The 17,407-nt window shown below is 45.6% G+C and overlaps 2 protein-coding genes across 2 annotated transcripts; both read left to right on the top strand.

Moving 5' to 3' along the window:
* Positions 1 to 2,150: 2,150 nt before the first annotated feature.
* Positions 2,151 to 2,896, top strand: LOC125525965 (RING-H2 finger protein ATL39-like). Its single transcript, XM_048690966.2, has one exon. It carries the CDS (start codon positions 2,213 to 2,215, stop codon positions 2,720 to 2,722), a length of 510 nt encoding a protein of 169 aa, XP_048546923.2. The 5' UTR covers positions 2,151 to 2,212; the 3' UTR covers positions 2,723 to 2,896.
* Positions 2,897 to 4,197: 1,301 nt separating this feature from the next.
* LOC125523957 (tryptamine hydroxycinnamoyltransferase 1) lies at positions 4,198 to 5,753 on the top strand. The gene is made up of 2 exons (XM_048689031.2): positions 4,198 to 4,623; positions 4,754 to 5,753. Exons 1-2 carry the CDS (start codon positions 4,258 to 4,260, stop codon positions 5,678 to 5,680), a joined length of 1,293 nt encoding a protein of 430 aa, XP_048544988.2. The 5' UTR covers positions 4,198 to 4,257; the 3' UTR covers positions 5,681 to 5,753.
* The last annotated feature ends 11,654 nt before the right edge of the window (positions 5,754 to 17,407 follow it).

The raw sequence follows: 17,407 nt of genomic DNA, 5'->3' as shown, positions 1-17,407 counted from the left end.
CCCAGCCTCTGGATCCAGATCTTCCTCTGCTTCCTTCCACTCCCGGGTGCACTGGGACCATGAGAGCGCGTCGTCCATGATCCTCCTCGCGCGCTCCCGCCAGCGCTTCTCCCTCGTCGTCGCGAGGATCTCCGGCGAGACCGAATCGATCCGTTGCAACAGATCTGGGAGCGCCTGGTAGACGAATGGCAGTGGCACCCGATATCCCCTCCCCTCCCCCAGCGGGATCCCCATGGATCTGACGAGGATTGGCATGGGGGAGGGAGCGGGAGTACAGCGCGCCGGCGCTCGCTTGGTCTGCGGTGGGTGCGGCGACGGCGGTGGGGCTAGGCGGGTCGCGAGAGGGGGGATAGGCATGGGTCGGGTTACTGGTAGGTCGGTCGGATGCGCATCAGTCTGTCTCTAACACCTTTGCCTCAGGCTGGTGATTAACTTAGACCATCCATCGAGAATAGGTACGTTGCATGCACAGGTCTCACCACCACAATGCAAAACGTCTCGGGAGGGAGCGCGTGTCCTTGTCCCCCACAAATATCTCGATCGGGAGGCACCTCATGAGCGACGCGAGTGGAGCTCACTGAGCATCACTATACCCTACGTACTGCTCAGGGGCGAAACTGGGCCTGGGGCAACTGGGGCTGTAGCCCCAGGCGTGGCCCAACTAGCACCTATACTCATAGCAGAAAAAAACCAGAATGTGGGGTGCATAGAAAGCCCAGCCCCAGGCTTCACATAGACGTACAAGCCTTCAGCCCGTTAGCCCAACTCAATCGATCGATCAGAATGTGGAACCAATGGCCGAGTACGCGGTTGACGCTTCTATCTTTTTCTAGGGGAGGGTTCTTTTTAGGGGAGGTGCTTCTATCTCTGATATGTCGTCAATCAAGTCAATCGAGAAAGAGAAATATCCGTACGGAGCACACCGCCGATCCGTTTGCTGCAGAAGCAATAGTCATGTCCGAAGCGGTCGCAATGGCTGCTGAGGTGGGTGCCCTCCGGGTGACTTTTGAAACAGACTCACAACTACTTCTAGAAGCTCTGGACCTCACAAAGGCGGACTCCTCACGGCATGCGGCCATCATCGAGGACATCAAATTCCAACTCAAAATGTGGTTCTCTGAACAGTCAATAAGTGTTTGTCACCGTAGCGCGAATTCTGTAGCGCATGAACTAGCTAAAGTAGGTCGCTTATGTTCGCTGAACGATAGTATCGGCTGGGACTCTAATGTACCGGCCTCAGTGGCTGTTTGTGTTTCGGGCGACTTGCCCGTACGGCGTTAAGTTATAAAGCTTTGCTTTGCCCTAAAAAAAGAAAGAGAAAAAATACTTGTACTATTAAAAAAAGAAAAAAGAGAAAAAACATCCCTCGCCTGATCCCGGCTACAGAGAAACCCTCGCGTTGATCGAACAGAGAGCCCAATGCCCCAAGCGTTGCGCCGCCGCCTCGTCAACCCGCGGTTGGCGATTCCCCGCCGCGTCGGCCGCCGGATCCGGCGTCCTGACCACCGGCCCGCCTCTTGTTCTTCTCCATATGTTTCTGAATTCCAGTGCACGCACCCAGGACACACAGGTAATCTGTAATCTGTATAATCTAATTTTGTTTTCCCTAATTCCTTTATATCAACCAAACTCAGTGAGTTATATTTACCTAGTCAATTTTATTTCATTGTTGTCAGAAAATTAGAAATACAAGATGAAGAGGAACCGTACAATTGAATCTTTCTTTCAGTCAACAATTGAATAATATGTCATATGAACAATTGATTTAGTCTATGTCCAGTGTCTTGATTTTCTGGAACAATGGCCTTGAATTAATCAAGGCCAAACTCAGTTCCTTCCACTATTGCTGGTGAAGGAACAATGGCCTTGAATTAATCAAGTCTTCACTAATTTGGTACCAAACCATGTTTGCAATGATGCACTTTGTTAAACTATTTGATTTATGGAATTTCCTCTTGTGATAATAATTAATTTACATTCTGTTTTGAATGTGATTTTGTGGCATACTTATAATGCACATTGATGTGCGTGGTATTTAATGTTATATTTAGTCAGATAGTTTTAGCCCTAAACTTTGAGAAATCCTGGTTCCGCCTCCGGTACGGCTGCCACTTTATATACTCCATCGGCGCCACTTTGCCCCAGCACCAGCACCACGACGTAAACAAACACAGATCCACAGCTGCCGACGCCATTCTCACCTTTCAGCAGCATGGGCGCGCCGGACACATCATGGGTGTTCGCGGACCTCGCCGTCGCGGACAGCTCCAGGTACAGCACCCGCTCGCGGCTGCTGCTCACGGGGCTCTCCTTCGCCATCGGCATCCTCACCATCCTCCTCTACCTCGCCGTCTCCTACGCCTGCCGCCGCCGCCGTTGTCACCGTCAGGGCGGCGCGGACGCGGACGCGGATGTGGAGGACCAGGAGGCCGGCATGAGCGACGCCGCGATCGTGTACGAGCAGGCCGACGCGCTGGCCGCGCCCATGGACTGCGCGGTGTGCCTCGGCCAGGTGGAGGCCGGCGAGAAGCTGCGTCGGCTCCCCAAGTGCGCGCATCTATTCCACGCCGACTGTGTCCACGCCTGGCTGCGCGCGCACTCCACCTGTCCCATGTGCCGCGCCGGCACCACTGGCACCACCACGGCCACGACAGCGGCGGCGGAGGCGCCACCACCTGGCGTGGTTGCAGGCACGCCGCCTGCCTTAGAACGGATGAATTGAACCACACTGACCGGAGAATAGCGAGAGTGATGGATCGATTAGCGACGCTGACTGGAGAATAGCCATAGTGTGGTCGTGGCTGCGGCCACAGTGCGTGTACAGGAGTACCTGTGACGTCGAGTGTGCTTGTATTACTGGTTCCGTTTCATAGTGCGCATAGATATTTTTTCACAAGAAAAGAAAGGCTTCATTAATTTTGACCAAGTTTAAGAATATCAAAACCAGCGCAGGATCACATGGTGGTTATCAAAGGATATATGTTAATTCAAGCATTGCTATACACGTTATCATAGGCTCACATCCTCAAAAAAGAAACCATAGGGTGCATGACTAATCAAACCCCAGGGAACAATATAATTATTATCAACAACTCCATCCACCGGAGTTGTAAGCCTTTATTTCTCGTCTTAACTTGGTTTTTATAAGATTTGATCATGCATATATATTAGAATTATAAAAATATATGATGTAAAAAAATCAAAATATAACACCCATAAATACATTATGAAAGCATACAGTTCATGCTATAGCTAGCGATACAAATTTAATAGTGTGGTTACTCGTATTTGTTGTCTATAATCACGAATAATTTCAAAAGTTTGTTCCCAAAATTTTCTTCAAAAAGTTTGATTTAGTTAAGACATCAATAATAATAAACCTTATAAACCATGATCGAGGTAGCAATTAATTTCTTCCAAGCAGTACGGTGGTGGTATGTGAGCAACCTTGAAATCGAGGGGCCACGACGGTAATATACAACACGGCAGCACGTGCCACAGCCAGGAACAGACTGACTTGGCATCGAGGTTGGCGACGAGCTCATCGAAGTCAAGGTATCCATCTCTCGGATCTGCCACACCCAGTGGCGGTGCTAGGCCTCAGGCAGGCGGGGCCGCTGCCTGTGGCGTGAGCCCCATTTCGTTCGCATATAAAAGTACTCGAAGGCCGCTACTATTGGCTGCACACATATGTGTGCCACTTCATTAATTGTTGGCACGTTACTTATTGGCGACATCGAGGATGGACTGACCACCAAAGCCGTCTGTTCAAACCGGGCAACCAAGTGGGAACTCCGCCGTTTCTAATTGCTCACTCTCTCCCATTTTATTAAACCAACTAGCAAAGTGGCCAGCACAGCCGCACATGCAATATTGGTAATTTCATGAGGAAATAAAATATTTGCTACCGTACTACATGGAATAATATGGTACTTTATCTGGATGGTCGGTATTTTCTGATTATTGTGGAATTTTGTAGTGTATTTGTTTGGACCTTGATTGTAGTCTCTCTCCCTAATGGAAGGCAGGTAGGCCACTGAAATGAAAAACAAAACATATAGCTTAATAACGAAGTCATAAAAGGAAAAGAAAGACTACAAGATAAACTTTGGTTTCAAAGTTGAGAGTCGCTAATTAAAATACAGTAGTAGTTACGATGTACACTTCTCTCCTTTTTTACAATATATGGACCAAGGAACGGGGATCACATGCCGTGCCAGTATAATTCTTCGTCATCTAGCTAGCTAGCCACCAACCATGGCAGTGAATGTGGAGATCACACGGAAGGCAGTGCTGAGGCCTTCACCCGAGTCTGCATGGGGCGGCGCCAAGAAGGTTCCCATCACCGTCTTCGACCGCGCCTCCACCGACGGGTACATCCCGACGGTCTTCGCGTGGAGGGCGCCTACCAACAACACGCTAAAGGACGGCCTGCTCGCCACCGTCGCAAGCTTCCCACACCTTGCAGCGAGGTTCGCCATCGACGACCACGGAAGGAAGTGCCTCCACCTCAATAACGCCGGGGTGCTAGTCATTGAGGCTACCGCCGGGGCGGACCTCGCTACGGCGTTGGCGCACGACGCCTCCGCCCATATCGCCGAGCTATACCCAAAAGCGAAGAAGGTACTTAGTAGTACTAGCTATCGTCGATGGAGGGGAGACATGCACAGAGTGTTCACCATTTCCAAAGGTGCACATGATCCATGTTGACACGAACGCTGTCGCTGAGCATGCAGTTCTTGGTCGTGTGCAGGAACATGCGGACGAGGCTGTCTTCCAGGTGCAGCTGACGCGGTACACGTGCGGTGGGCTTGTAATCGGCATGGCCAGCCATCACCAGGTCGCCGATGGCCAGTCCATGAGCGGCTTCTCCGCCTCCTGGGCCACCGCCGTCCGCACTAACTCCGCTGTCCTCCCGTCGCCGTTCCTCGACCGTGGGGCCACCGACAACCCCCGCAGCCCGCCTTTGCCGGTGTTCGATCACGGAAGCATCGAGTTCAAGGGCAAGCACAGCTCCAGCCGCTCCTACAGAGTGCTCCCCTTGGACAGGATCAAGAACCTGGCGGTGCACTTCCCGGGCGAGTTCGTCGCCGAGCTCAAGGCCCGTGTGGGCTTTTCATGCAGCACGTTCCAGTGCCTCCTTGCGCACGCATGGAAGAAACTCACGGCGGCGCGCGACCTGGCCCCGGATGATTTCACGCAGGTGAGGGTCGCCGTAAACTGCCGAGGCCGGGCGAAGCCCCCGGTGCCCATGGACTTCTTCGGAAACATGGTCCTCTGGGCATTCCCGAGGATGCGGGTCCGCGATCTCCTATCCTCCAGCTACCCCGCCGTGGTCGGCGTCATCCGCGACGCCGTTGCGCGCGTGGATGACGAGTACATCCAGTCGTTCGTGGACTTCGGGGAGGCGCAGCGCGACGTTAAACTAGCATCCACGGCGGCAACGCTGGGCATGGCGTTCTGCCCTGATCTGGAGGTGGATAGCTGGCTCGGGTTTGGCTTTCACAACCTTGACTTCGGTGGTGGGCCGCCGTGCGCCTTCCTACCGCCGGACCTTCCCATCGATGGAGTAATGATCTTGGTGCCGTCGTGCGCAGCCAAGGGTGGCGCCCATCTGTTTGTGGCTCTTGACAACGAGCACGTAGAAGCCTTCAAGAAGATTTGCTATTCCATTGAGTGATGAGCGATGACTGCAAATTATAGCCTCCGTTTTCTCAGCTGACTGAGATCTAACAAAGTTTCAATCATAGCAAAATGTTTAGCAAGCCCTTTAATATCATTCATGGTCCTCTCTAAAGTATTAGACATGTTTACCATTCTTTTTTAGAATGATGGCGCAAGTACGTCTGGCTTTCAATTAATAAAGTCATCAACGGGTTAGAATTACATTACAGCATACAAACCAGCAAACAGAAAAACAAAGCGGCAAAAGATACATGTTATTTTATCCTTTTTTAAGCTAAGTACATGATCGAAAGTTGTTCTTAATTTTCTAAAAGATGTTCTTGCTTTTAGAAAATGTTCGAAATTTCAAAACAAATGGTCGTTTTAAAAACAATTCAAAAAATAGGGATTTTCAAACAATGTTTTTATTTTCCAAAATATGTTGCGAGTGCATTTGTTCAACATTTTCACAATTTGTAAAAAAATGTTCAGGTGTTAAAAATATTGTGCCCATTTTCAAAAATTTGTAAAATGTTCATGTTCTCAATTTTTTTGGAGTTTCAAAAAATGTCCCAGTTTCAAATATTGTTCATAAGTTTTTAAAAATGTTCATATTTTCAAATTTTGTTCAGGAATTTCAAAATATGTCCGCATCTCCAAATTTCATTATAAATTTGGAAAAACGTTCCTGTTTTAAAGAAAATCATGATTTTATGCTAAAAAAATCATGATTTTCAAAAGAAGCTCCTGTCTTTCAAAAAAGTAATAGTTTTGGAAATCATTGTTCAGAAATTTGGGAAGTGTTTGTGTTTCTTAGGACATTCTGTTTTCTGACTAAAAATGTTGGAACTTCAAATTTTGTTCATTCTTTTGAAATACGTCCGGGTTTCAAAATTTATTCATTTTTGTTAAAAAAAGAAGAACTTAAAAAATGTGCTCTAAATTTTTTGATAAATTATTCGAAAGTAAAATAAAACATCTTCGCAAATTTCGTTCATGTATTTTGAAAATGTTCACCTTTTTTTCAAAATCTGTTTGAAATTCTAAATTTTGTTCTTGTTTTTCCAAGACAAATTTGGAAATTCAAATTTCTTCATATTTCTTCAAAAATTATTTCGTGTTTTCCGAAATGTCTTCAAATTTTCAAAAATATATATGCTACTGTACACATACAGAAAATAACATCCAACAGGGAATATCACACAGTGATAAGTTCCTAAATAAGTTTGCGATGCATGTTTGTTCACATGTGGCCATTTACTCTAGTGTCTAGCAACGCTCTAGAGTAGAGTGACGTCGCGTGCTTGATTCCTAGTGGCGTCTCTTTTGATTTTTCAGTTTTTACTGCTATTAACAACTCGCGGTGCCTCTTAGTGGACCGGCCCAGTCGCACGGCTCCTGTGTGTGTCGCGCTCCCTATTCGCCGCAGCATGCGGTGCATAGGAGCTCCTGCTAGGTGCTTCTTATTTTCCTTTTTTGAGCGGTGCATCTTCTTTTCCTGGGTGGGCTGTTGCGTGTTGGATTTATCTGTGTTGGTCAGATAGTATGGGCTGGGCCTAGGTAAACTTGGTGCTCCAGCGCTGGGTGGGCTACGGCCCAGGTCCACCAGATCAGAGAGAAATGTTGTGTATGATGATATCCATCAAAGCCCACTATCAACACATCTTTTCATCCAGTCATATTGGATTGTCTAAAAAAAATCAAGTCATATTGGAATGATCTCCATGTTTTAGAGAAACCGACTACACCCACGATGCAAAACAGAATGGAGAGATTGACCCACAAGCTACAACCGTCGGAGAACATGGCCAAGGTTAATATGGATGCTGCCAGCTGGGAGTTCGGGTATTGCGGCAGTTGCAGCAGTGTGCAGAGACACGGAGGGCATGTACCAGGGTTTGTCAGACATTGTCTTTAAGGGCATCAGTGACCCTACCACATTGGAGGCACAAGTAGTAAGAGAATCAATGGCTCTCGCAGAGGATCTCAATTTACAATCTATCCATGTTGCATCAGATTGTTAGCTGGTGAGTGAGGGTATTAAGCCAAAGAGTGGGGTAGGTTATGGTGCTATTATACATGAAATCATAGAGTATTCGAGTAGTTTCATTTTATGTAACTTTGTCCATGAGTTTAGGAGCTCAAATTTTGAGCATATTTTATCATACTACAATAGCATATTTTAGCAACAAAGGGTCGGTCATGTAGTCGATGGTCGAAGCTGGATTAGTGGATAGGTGGAAATTGGTGGATCAGTGGATATGCTACGTATTTTGATAGGTATGGCGGGTTTCAGGTTTGGGTACGACAGAAATGGGTTTGAACCAATGAAACATGTCGGGTTTCATAATGTACCAAATAGTAGGCCTGCGGGGTTAGAAAGACACCCATTCCCATCCCCTAATAGGATAAAAAACCGTGGGTGGCGCGGGTTTCGGGGCCCCATTGCCATTTTTAGCTGTGCAAGAAGAGGGACACAGAGGTGCGACCGAGGTGAAAGAGAAGACCGTGCAGAGGAGCAAGAAGGTGAGGGAGTCCTGCTCTCTCGCCCCATAAGTCTCAGAGAAGAAAGATGTCACCGTGACAGATCGCGAGAGAGACCGAGGAAGAGAGATATTCATAAAAGAGCTATCTCGATTGCACAAAAAAAATGGGAAACAAAGAGATTTTCAGGAAATAAAAAAACACCTGAAAACAAAATGGGAGGAGTGGGGGTTGGGTGCCGGGGCAGTCGGTAGTGGGGGAGGGGGTCGAGGGGAGGATGGACGAAATAAGGAAGGAGATCGTCTAGAAAGGATCGCATGCAACTTGAGGTAAGTTGCATCCTTAAATTGCGCGATTGGGCCTCAATGGCTCATAGCCTCGGAATAAAATGGTCGGCGAAAATCGGTACAAAGGAAATCAGGCAGGAGAAAATCGATGGGGGGGATCACACGAGAGGTCGGAGGGACGAACGAAACAGGTACGGACTCCCCTTTAGTACTAGAAATGGGAGAGGGCTTGGGTGGAGATATGTGAGGGAAAAAGCGTGCTATGGCCCGCCCTATTCGTGAGGAATTTGGTATACACATGACAACCCAGCCCAACACAACATGACAGCCCAGCCCAACACAACACAACATGGCCCGCCCGCACTGTTGTTGAAGGCGAGCAGCAGTGCATTGCGGCCTGGGGAGAGCGATTTTTTGTTTTGCCGTTTCGTGAAAGTTGAGCCAGATTTGACCCTGGTTAGAAAAATTTCAGGATCTGGCCCTTTTCCTACAGCCGGAGTTGATGGCGGTAGGGTATACCAGCCTACCACCAAGGCCCCTGGCGGTAGGCAACTTATCCACATCAGAACAGTGCAGCCCTACCATCAAATAGGTTGGCGGTAGCCTGTGCAACCCTACCGGCGAGGTGTCCGGCGGTAGGTGGGTACAAGCACTGTATTTGATAGTTAGAATTTTTTTGCAGTAGAACGTGCAACCCTACCGCCCAGGGCCTCGGCGTAACAGTTATGCCCTACCGTCATTGACCCCGGCGGTAGAAAAAGGGCCAGATCTCGGGAAAACAATGATCCAGGGTCAGATCTGGCTCAACTTTCGCAAAAGGGTTTAAACACCAAATTTGTCCGCCTGGGGAGAAGTGGCGAGGAGCTAAGGTCGAGATCCCGAGCTGCAGGTCGCACCATCATACCAGGCACCCACCCCACATGCCGCAGCGCCGCCGTCATGCCCCAGGAGTCAACTAACAGCGGCAAATTGACGAGGCAACGACCCTGCCACATGGACACAACCACACATGTAATTTATTTTCCCTGCCAAATTCTTATTTCTCAATACTACCATTTTTTACTATAGGATGATACAATCTGTAATTTAGGTACTACATTACTGCTTTGTATTATGAGGTGGTTTTAGTTGAAATTTGAACTAAAACCATGTTATGTATTTCCGAACAGAGGGATCCATTCTAAACATGTTTGATGGTAAAATGGTATGGTTTATTTTTAATATATATGTGTATCGGTTGATATAACATATGAGAACAAAAGTATGCATTTCCATATCAAATGCCCACTGAGATAGTATATCTGATTCATAATTTCAATTTTTTGTGCTTCACTTTAGTTTGGCCCGTCCAGTTTTGTGTTTCTAACTCCGTCACTGAGGGAGAGAGAGTAACTAATTTGGCTGCCTTCATGTCAGAGATGAAGAGGCCAAAACATTGAACGTCATGCATGCATGCATGTGCACAGGGACACTTCCGTTGGTGTCTGGACAGAGTAATGTCTCTCGAGAAAAGAAATGGATAGAGTAAAGTCCGAATAAAACCTCGTTCAGTACTCCTATGCCATGGTACTCGTAAGTACCGTCCTACCTGCGCACGGAAGTTGCCTCGGTCGCTTTCCTCGGCGCGCTAGGTTTTAGAGCAACTCCAATCGTGCCGATCTAAATGGACAGCGATTTTGTTTGTTTTTTGTTCGTTTGGATTTGCCCAACGGACAACCACGTCCGCTTTCGCGTTTGGGTCGGCACATGCGTCCAACTCTGGCCCGACCCATTTTTATGGCACACGGAAAAAATAGAACACAAATATTTTGAAAATGAAAAATATTAATTAAACATTAGTGTCGACCACAAAGGCCAACGAGAGTCCATTAATTAAAACATTAATTAAAAATTAATTAAAGATTAACTAAAACTAAACTATGAGGCGGTGCGCTGCCCTAGGCGTCCTCCTCGTCGTCGTCGGGGCCAGTGTGGTCGATCGGCGTTGACGCTGGGCCAGCCCAGGGGAACGTCGTATACTAGGCGATAGCGACGTCGTCCGCCACGGGTTGTGCTGCCATCGGCTGGGGTGCCCTGCCCCGGGCACTGCGCACCTCCTCCTCAGCATCTCGCTCCCTTACTACAAGAAATATGTCAACTTGTGACCACCACTATTGGTCATTAAAAGGTCACAAATTCCCATTTACGACCTTTTTGTGACCAAAAACAGAAGGTCAAAAGCTGGCGGTCGTAAACTGACTATAGCAACCTTCTCTGTGAGAAGGTCATGGACGTTTACGACCAAAATATTCCTACTGTGGCGTTTTGGTCACTAGCAACCTCCCCAGGCCACGTAGGCATCCAGCGTGGCAAGCTGATGTGGCACAAGATTCAGCCCGGTCCAATTCGATTTTCTACATGGGCCTAGCCCAACAATTCGGCCTTTTAATGTAAATTTTTTCTGTAAGTTACACGGGCCAAGCTCATTTCAGCCTTTTATTTATTTCTGGGTCGGGTCTTTTAACATTGTTTGGGCCATTATATTTTGGAGCTGGTCCCACTTTTCGTCTTCTCACACATTGGGCCCACTTGACAGAAAATTAAAAAATGCTCAGATTATTTTCATAAGTGGATCCCACAAGTCAGGTTTCCATTCCACACGTTTTCAAATCACATACATAATCATTATTTCAAACGGAACAGTACAGATGTAGTACGTCAAATAACACTAAGTCTACTACAATCTGTACATAGTTATTACAACCCAGATATGCCTACTATTACAATATTGCAATATTTACATTCTATTACAATCAAACAGAAGAGACGGCTCTTTGCTGAGTAGAGCTATATGGTTTCGATCTTCAAATTTTGTAGACCTCGAGCTCCTGAACACAAAGACAAACATCATTAGAGATTAGAGTGTACACATGCTAGGAATAGCATTGGTTAAAAATAATTAATAATCACATGATGAAGTCCTAGAATGAAATTTCAGTAGTGACCAGATCTAGATCTATAGGAAACAGAATAGCCACGACAAAATCCTAACCAGAATGCATTTAATAAAAATGGATTGCATCTGGTTACTGTAGTGCAAGCTAACGACATGAAGGTTCCATCAAGCAATGATCAACTACTCAAAACCATTCCGTGCTTTGCAAAGAAAATACTAGATGAATCTCACTAACAAGAGCACTAGGCGATTAATAGAAGAAGTAATCAGCAGATGACACAATAACAACAACAGATTCTGGTTAGAGACCAATTATCTAGTGGGTATAATATTTGATTACTTCAAGAACAGATTCTGGTTGGACCAAATATATGATAAAGCAACAGATTCAGCCAACTTCAAGAGACCACAAGAGCATCAATCAACAACAGCTATAGTATAATATTTTAGAGACCAATTTTAGAAACATATTTTAGAGACCAATTTTATATCAGAACACTAGATGTTTGTGATGCATCTTCGAGAACCACAAGAACACTAGATATAGTAGAATATGATTCCAGGAGTATAATGCTAACCACAAGAGCATCAATCAGCAGCAGGTATACATCAAACTATCTACTAGACATCATCAGGATAGGAAGGGTCACCTGACATATTGAACTCGATGCTGTAGCAGGCCGATGATGTGGTCGTACAGAGCAGGCCCTTTGTGGCTGGCTAGATGCGCCCCTCCTCCTCCTGCTCCTCAAGCAGGACAAGGATGAGTTGGTACAGAGCATGCAGCTCCTCCCTAAACCAGAAAGCACACAAATCAGTATGCACAAGTGTTGGACCTTCAAATAAGGAGACTTGAATTCACTGGTAAGCATTAGCGGAACTAATATATAATTTTGCATTATCTTAGTGTATCTCTACATCACATAGATTCACCCACTCTATCACTACCAATTCTACTACACAGTAAGAATGGAATGATGCTAATCTATTGAGGGAAAGGATCTGCTCTCATCAGCAGTGGTGTTGCTCCTAGGCCAGGTGAGAGGAGTCAAATCATTTGCCAAAGTCAGAAAGCTGGTAGGAGCATTAGGAGATGTTAACACACACACACACACATATCATAAACAAGTATGCACAGATTATGATTGAAATCTTGCTAGAAGGCACTGCCGAGGTTGCCTTTCACCGTCATGGTGCTGATCTTCCCCTGGACAAGGGCCGACCTCCCTGCATATCCTGCATAGTGTGGTCGCACAGTGGATCAGAGATTGACCGAAATTCCGACGATAGAGGACTATCACATCGCTCTGTGGTAGATCACCTGATTTGGGCCTGCCACGTTGAGCACTTCTTTTCCTTTGCGGAGTAAGGACGACCAATGCATCACAAAATAGTTCTACATCACGTACACATCATGCTTGGAAGTAGCCCACATGATGTTCCTCAGCTGCACATGTACAAGTATACGGTCAGTGCGTTCGTACCAGAATTCTTCTTAAAACTCTGCAGAAATACAATGATGCAAATGAGCGCCATTTTATTCAAGCACACCAAATTCTACTGCGATAACAAACAAGATCGCCCGATGGAGGACATAACAGTGAGCTTCTGTTAAAATTTCTCGGGTAATTACAACTATGTGATTCTACTGTTAATCTAGATCTCCTTCAGGTTTTGATTCATTTAATCAAACAATAGAACACAACTACTGGAAACTGTTAAGACATACATATTATGTGCACGCCAAAAAATAGCAGATCTGTGAAGGGGGTGTCTATTAGCAAATTTTGGTCTAAATACAACTTAGGCAGGCAAATGCTTAGTGTAACTAATGAACTGATGTTGTTTGCGTTTCTGAACTTTGCTAAATGAACTCTAGACGAATACACCAAAAACTAATGAACTCTATCTCCACAGAATCCATCTCTAGACAAATGATACATTCTCATTCACATTCACTGGAGAATAATAAACATCATTATTGGCAGTTTGTGGCACCTTCAAGATTTTTATATATATAAACAAAATTTTCAACGGTGGGCAATCAGTCAATTAGGCACCCAAACACAATAGTAGTATAATCGTCGCTAGCCCAGCTACTCAGATCCGATCGATGAGGCCAACTACTAATCATAATGTTTCCCCTGCCTGCTATGGATCCTTGCTGCTAACAACCCATCCAGACTCCCTTGCAAGATGCCAAAAAGAATCGGATCGATCGGAAATAGCTACTGGCCAACTGCCTACTGCAAGTGCTAGCCATCAGTGGGGATAGATCGGACTGGGTAATTACCTGTGATGGCGGCCACACACAGCTCGGCGAAGTGCCCACTGCAGACGACCACGGCATCAAACCTCCTCCTCTAGCTCGCTGCCAGCGCAGGCGAGCCTCACCCTCCAGCCCGCATCGTCGTCCCTGCTGCGGCGGATGCTTACCACCTCCGTCCCGAACCGGACCAACCCGAGGGGTCGAACCGCCGCGCAAACTCCTTGAGGTACCGCGGGTCGGCGGAGGAGCGGTCCGCGACGACGACCACCGCGTCCCGAAGATCTTGGCCGCGATCTCCTCGTTCTACGGTGGCAAGTTGGATCTGGGAGTGGGGAGAGGATCTGGGAGTGGGGAGAGGATCTGGGGTGGGGAGGGCAGGTGTGGTGGAGGTGGGTGGCGGCGAGGAGAGGGGTGGGTGGTGGAGGTGGGTGGCGGCGGGGGAGGGGTGGTTGGCGGCGGCGGGAGGGGAGGAGTCTGGATCGGGGAGCGCTAGGGTTTGCCCGCGGGGGAGAGAGAGGACGGGACAAGGAGTGGTGTGCGGGGGAGAGAGGAGCTCCCGGTGGGTGGGTGAGAGGGTGAGAGGGTGTGGGCCGTTGGATCCGGGAGTATCCAACGGTCTCTAATGCTTGATCCGCGTGGCATGCTCGTAGACCAATCAGAACGAAGTACATGATTTGATGACGTTATGACCATCTAAATTGGTCGCAATCGATTAACAATAGATGGCTGATACGAGTCAGTCAGATGATTTTGTCTAGAAATCATCCGCCTAGCTAGGCGCTTGATCTGCGCATTGGTGATCATTCGATCACATCAATATGTCACGACAGCACCGAGCATGAAAAAACTTCAACGCAGCACCGATGACATCCCCACGAAGCTCCATTGCGGCTCTCAACGGCGCGCCAAGAGCTCCAACGCAGCACCATGGTGTCCGGCGAAGCTCCATTACAGCGTCGGGGGAGCTCCAACGCAGCACCACGACGCCCGGTGGTAAGTTCCCTTCTCTTTTTATGACAACGTCTAAGTACGATTCCCTCGAATAACTAGAGGTACTTTCATACTAGGTGGGATTTTCGTCGATTCACTAGGAAGCGGGTCAAATTTTAACTACAACTGCCTCATAGTTTGTTCAAATGATCTAATATTATGCATAAGGGTGCATCTTGGAATGGCAAACAATGTTGTCTAAGGAAGTTTTCATTTTTTTGCACGGAAAATTCATTTTCCATTTTCCGAGTGCCCGAAACGAGGCTTTTTTGGGAAGGACCTACCATATATTTGTTGCAAAATTGGACCAAATAAATTTTATAAAATATTAGGCCATATTTAATGCACAATTGACCAAATGTTTGGGTGTAAAAAGTTTTTGATCCACCTCTCGTGAAAAAGACAAATTCCCGCCGATTCAGCTCGAAGCGGGTCAAATTTGAACTGTAGTTGCCTCATAGTTTGCTATTTATTTTCTCCAAAAATCATTTCTAGGTACATAAGTATCTATTAATCAGAGAAACACCGAAAAAATTTCAAGATTCAACCACTAGCTAGGAACACTCAAGCCCGCCGTTTTGACCGCATTTTGAAACGGGCATAAAAAATTCAAAAAAATCAAAAAATTGGGAAACCTTCGCATTGTGTCATTATATGTGGCCAAGTTCCCAGGAAAAATAACAAACTTGAAATATGGCAATTATTTTAAAAAAGTGTTCTCAAAAACGAGCTATCACGTGTGGAGATCAATGGCTTTCAAGCCAAATGATCAATCTTATGGCCACATCCATGGCATAGTTTGTTCAAATGATCTCATATTGTGCACAAGGGTGCATATTGGAATGTCAAACAATGTTGCCTAAGGAAGATTTCATTTTCTTTGGACGAAAAAACCATTTTCCATTTTTTGAGTGCCCAAAAGGAGGTTTTTTTGTGAAGGACCTACCAAATAATTGTTGCAAAATTGGACCAAATCAATTTTGTAAAATAGTAGGCCATGTTTAATGCACAATTGACCAAATGGTTGGGTGTCAAAAGTTTTGATCCACCTTTGGTGAAAAAGACAAATTCCGCCGATTCAGCTGGAAGCGGGTTAAATTTGAACTGCAGCTGCCTCATAGTTTGCTCTTTATTTTTTTTTAAAATCATTTCTAGGTACATCAGTATCTATTTAATCATAGAAACACCAAAAAAATTCCAAGATTCAACCACTAGCTAGGAACGGTCATTCCCGCCGTTTTGACCGCATTTTGAAACGGGCATAAAAAATTAAAAAAAATCAAAAAATTGGGAAACCTTCGCATTGTGTCATTATATGTGGCCAAGTTCCTAGGAAAAATAATAAACTTGTAATACGGCAATTATTTTAAAAAAGTGTTCTCAGAAACGAGCTATCACGTGTGGAGATCAATGGCTTTCAAGCCAAATGATCAATCTTATGGCCACATCCATGGCATAGTTTGTTCAAATGATATCATATTGTGCACAAGGGTGCATATTGAAATGGCAAACAATGTTGCCCAAGGAAGTTTTCATTTTTGTTGGACGAAAAAACCATTTTCCATTTTTCGAGTGCCCGAAAGGAGGTTTTTTTTGTGAAGGAACTACCAAATAATTGTTGTAAAATTGGACCAAATAATTTTTATAAAATACTAGGCCATATTTAATGCACAATTGACAAAATGGTTGGGTGTAAAAAGTTTTGATCCACCTCTCATGAAAAAGACAAATTTCCGCCGATTCAGCTGGAAGCGGGTCAAATTTGAACTGTAGCTACCTTGTAGTTTGCTCTTTATTTTTTCCAAAAATAATTTCTAGGTACGTAAGTATCTATTTAATCATAGAAACACCAAAAAAATTCCAAGATTCAACCACTAGCTAGGAACGGTCATTCCCGCCGTTTTGACCGCATTTTGAAACAGGCATAAAAAATTCAAAAAAAATCAAAAAATTGGGAAACCTTCGCATTGTGTCATTATATGTGGCCAAGTTCCTAGGGAAAATAATAAACTTTTAATACGACAATTATTTCAAAAAAAGTGTTCTCACAAACGAGCTATCACGTGTGGAGATCAATGGCTTTCAAGCCAAATGATCAATCTTATGGCCACATCCATGGCATAGTTTGTTCAAATGATCTCATATTGTGCACAAGGGTGCATATTGGAATGGCAAACAATGTTGCCCAAGGAAGTTTTCATTTTCGTTGGACGAAAAAACCATTTTCCATTTTTCGAGTGCCCGAAAGGAGGTTTTTTTGTGAAGGAACTACCAAATAATTGTTGCAAAATTGGACCAAATCATTTTTATAAAATACTAGGCCATATTTAATGCACAATTGACAAAATGGTTGGGTGTAAAGTTTTTTGATCCACCTCTCGTGAAAAAGACAAATTTCCACCGATTCAGTTGGAAGCGGGTCAAATTTGAACTGCAGCTGCCTCATAGTTTGCTATTTATTTTTTCCAAAAATCATTTCTAGTTACATAAGGACCTATTTAATCATAAATACATGGTTTTTTGGCGATACGTCGAGGTTTGGGCGGTGGCCGAGGGCCCCAACTGTAGAGCGCGTAAACTCACATGCCCGTCGCGTGGTCACCGCGTGACCATAATGTTGCCATGTGTTCTGGGCGGCCTAGGCATGTCTAGTGGGTTGGGCACTCCCCAGGTTGGTGCTAGGAAGAAAATTACAACATAAGATTCTCACGAGGATGATCAAACATGAATTAGCAGCCAAGTGTTTCATTAGCGGTACGGGAAATGCACATGGTCAAT

Source organism: Triticum urartu, chromosome 7A (assembly GCF_056163025.1).
Source record: "Triticum urartu cultivar PI428250 chromosome 7A, HENAU_Tu73, whole genome shotgun sequence".
In the NCBI taxonomy this organism is placed as follows: domain Eukaryota; kingdom Viridiplantae; phylum Streptophyta; class Magnoliopsida; order Poales; family Poaceae; genus Triticum; species Triticum urartu.
This window is presented reverse-complemented; position numbering and strand designations above follow the sequence as displayed.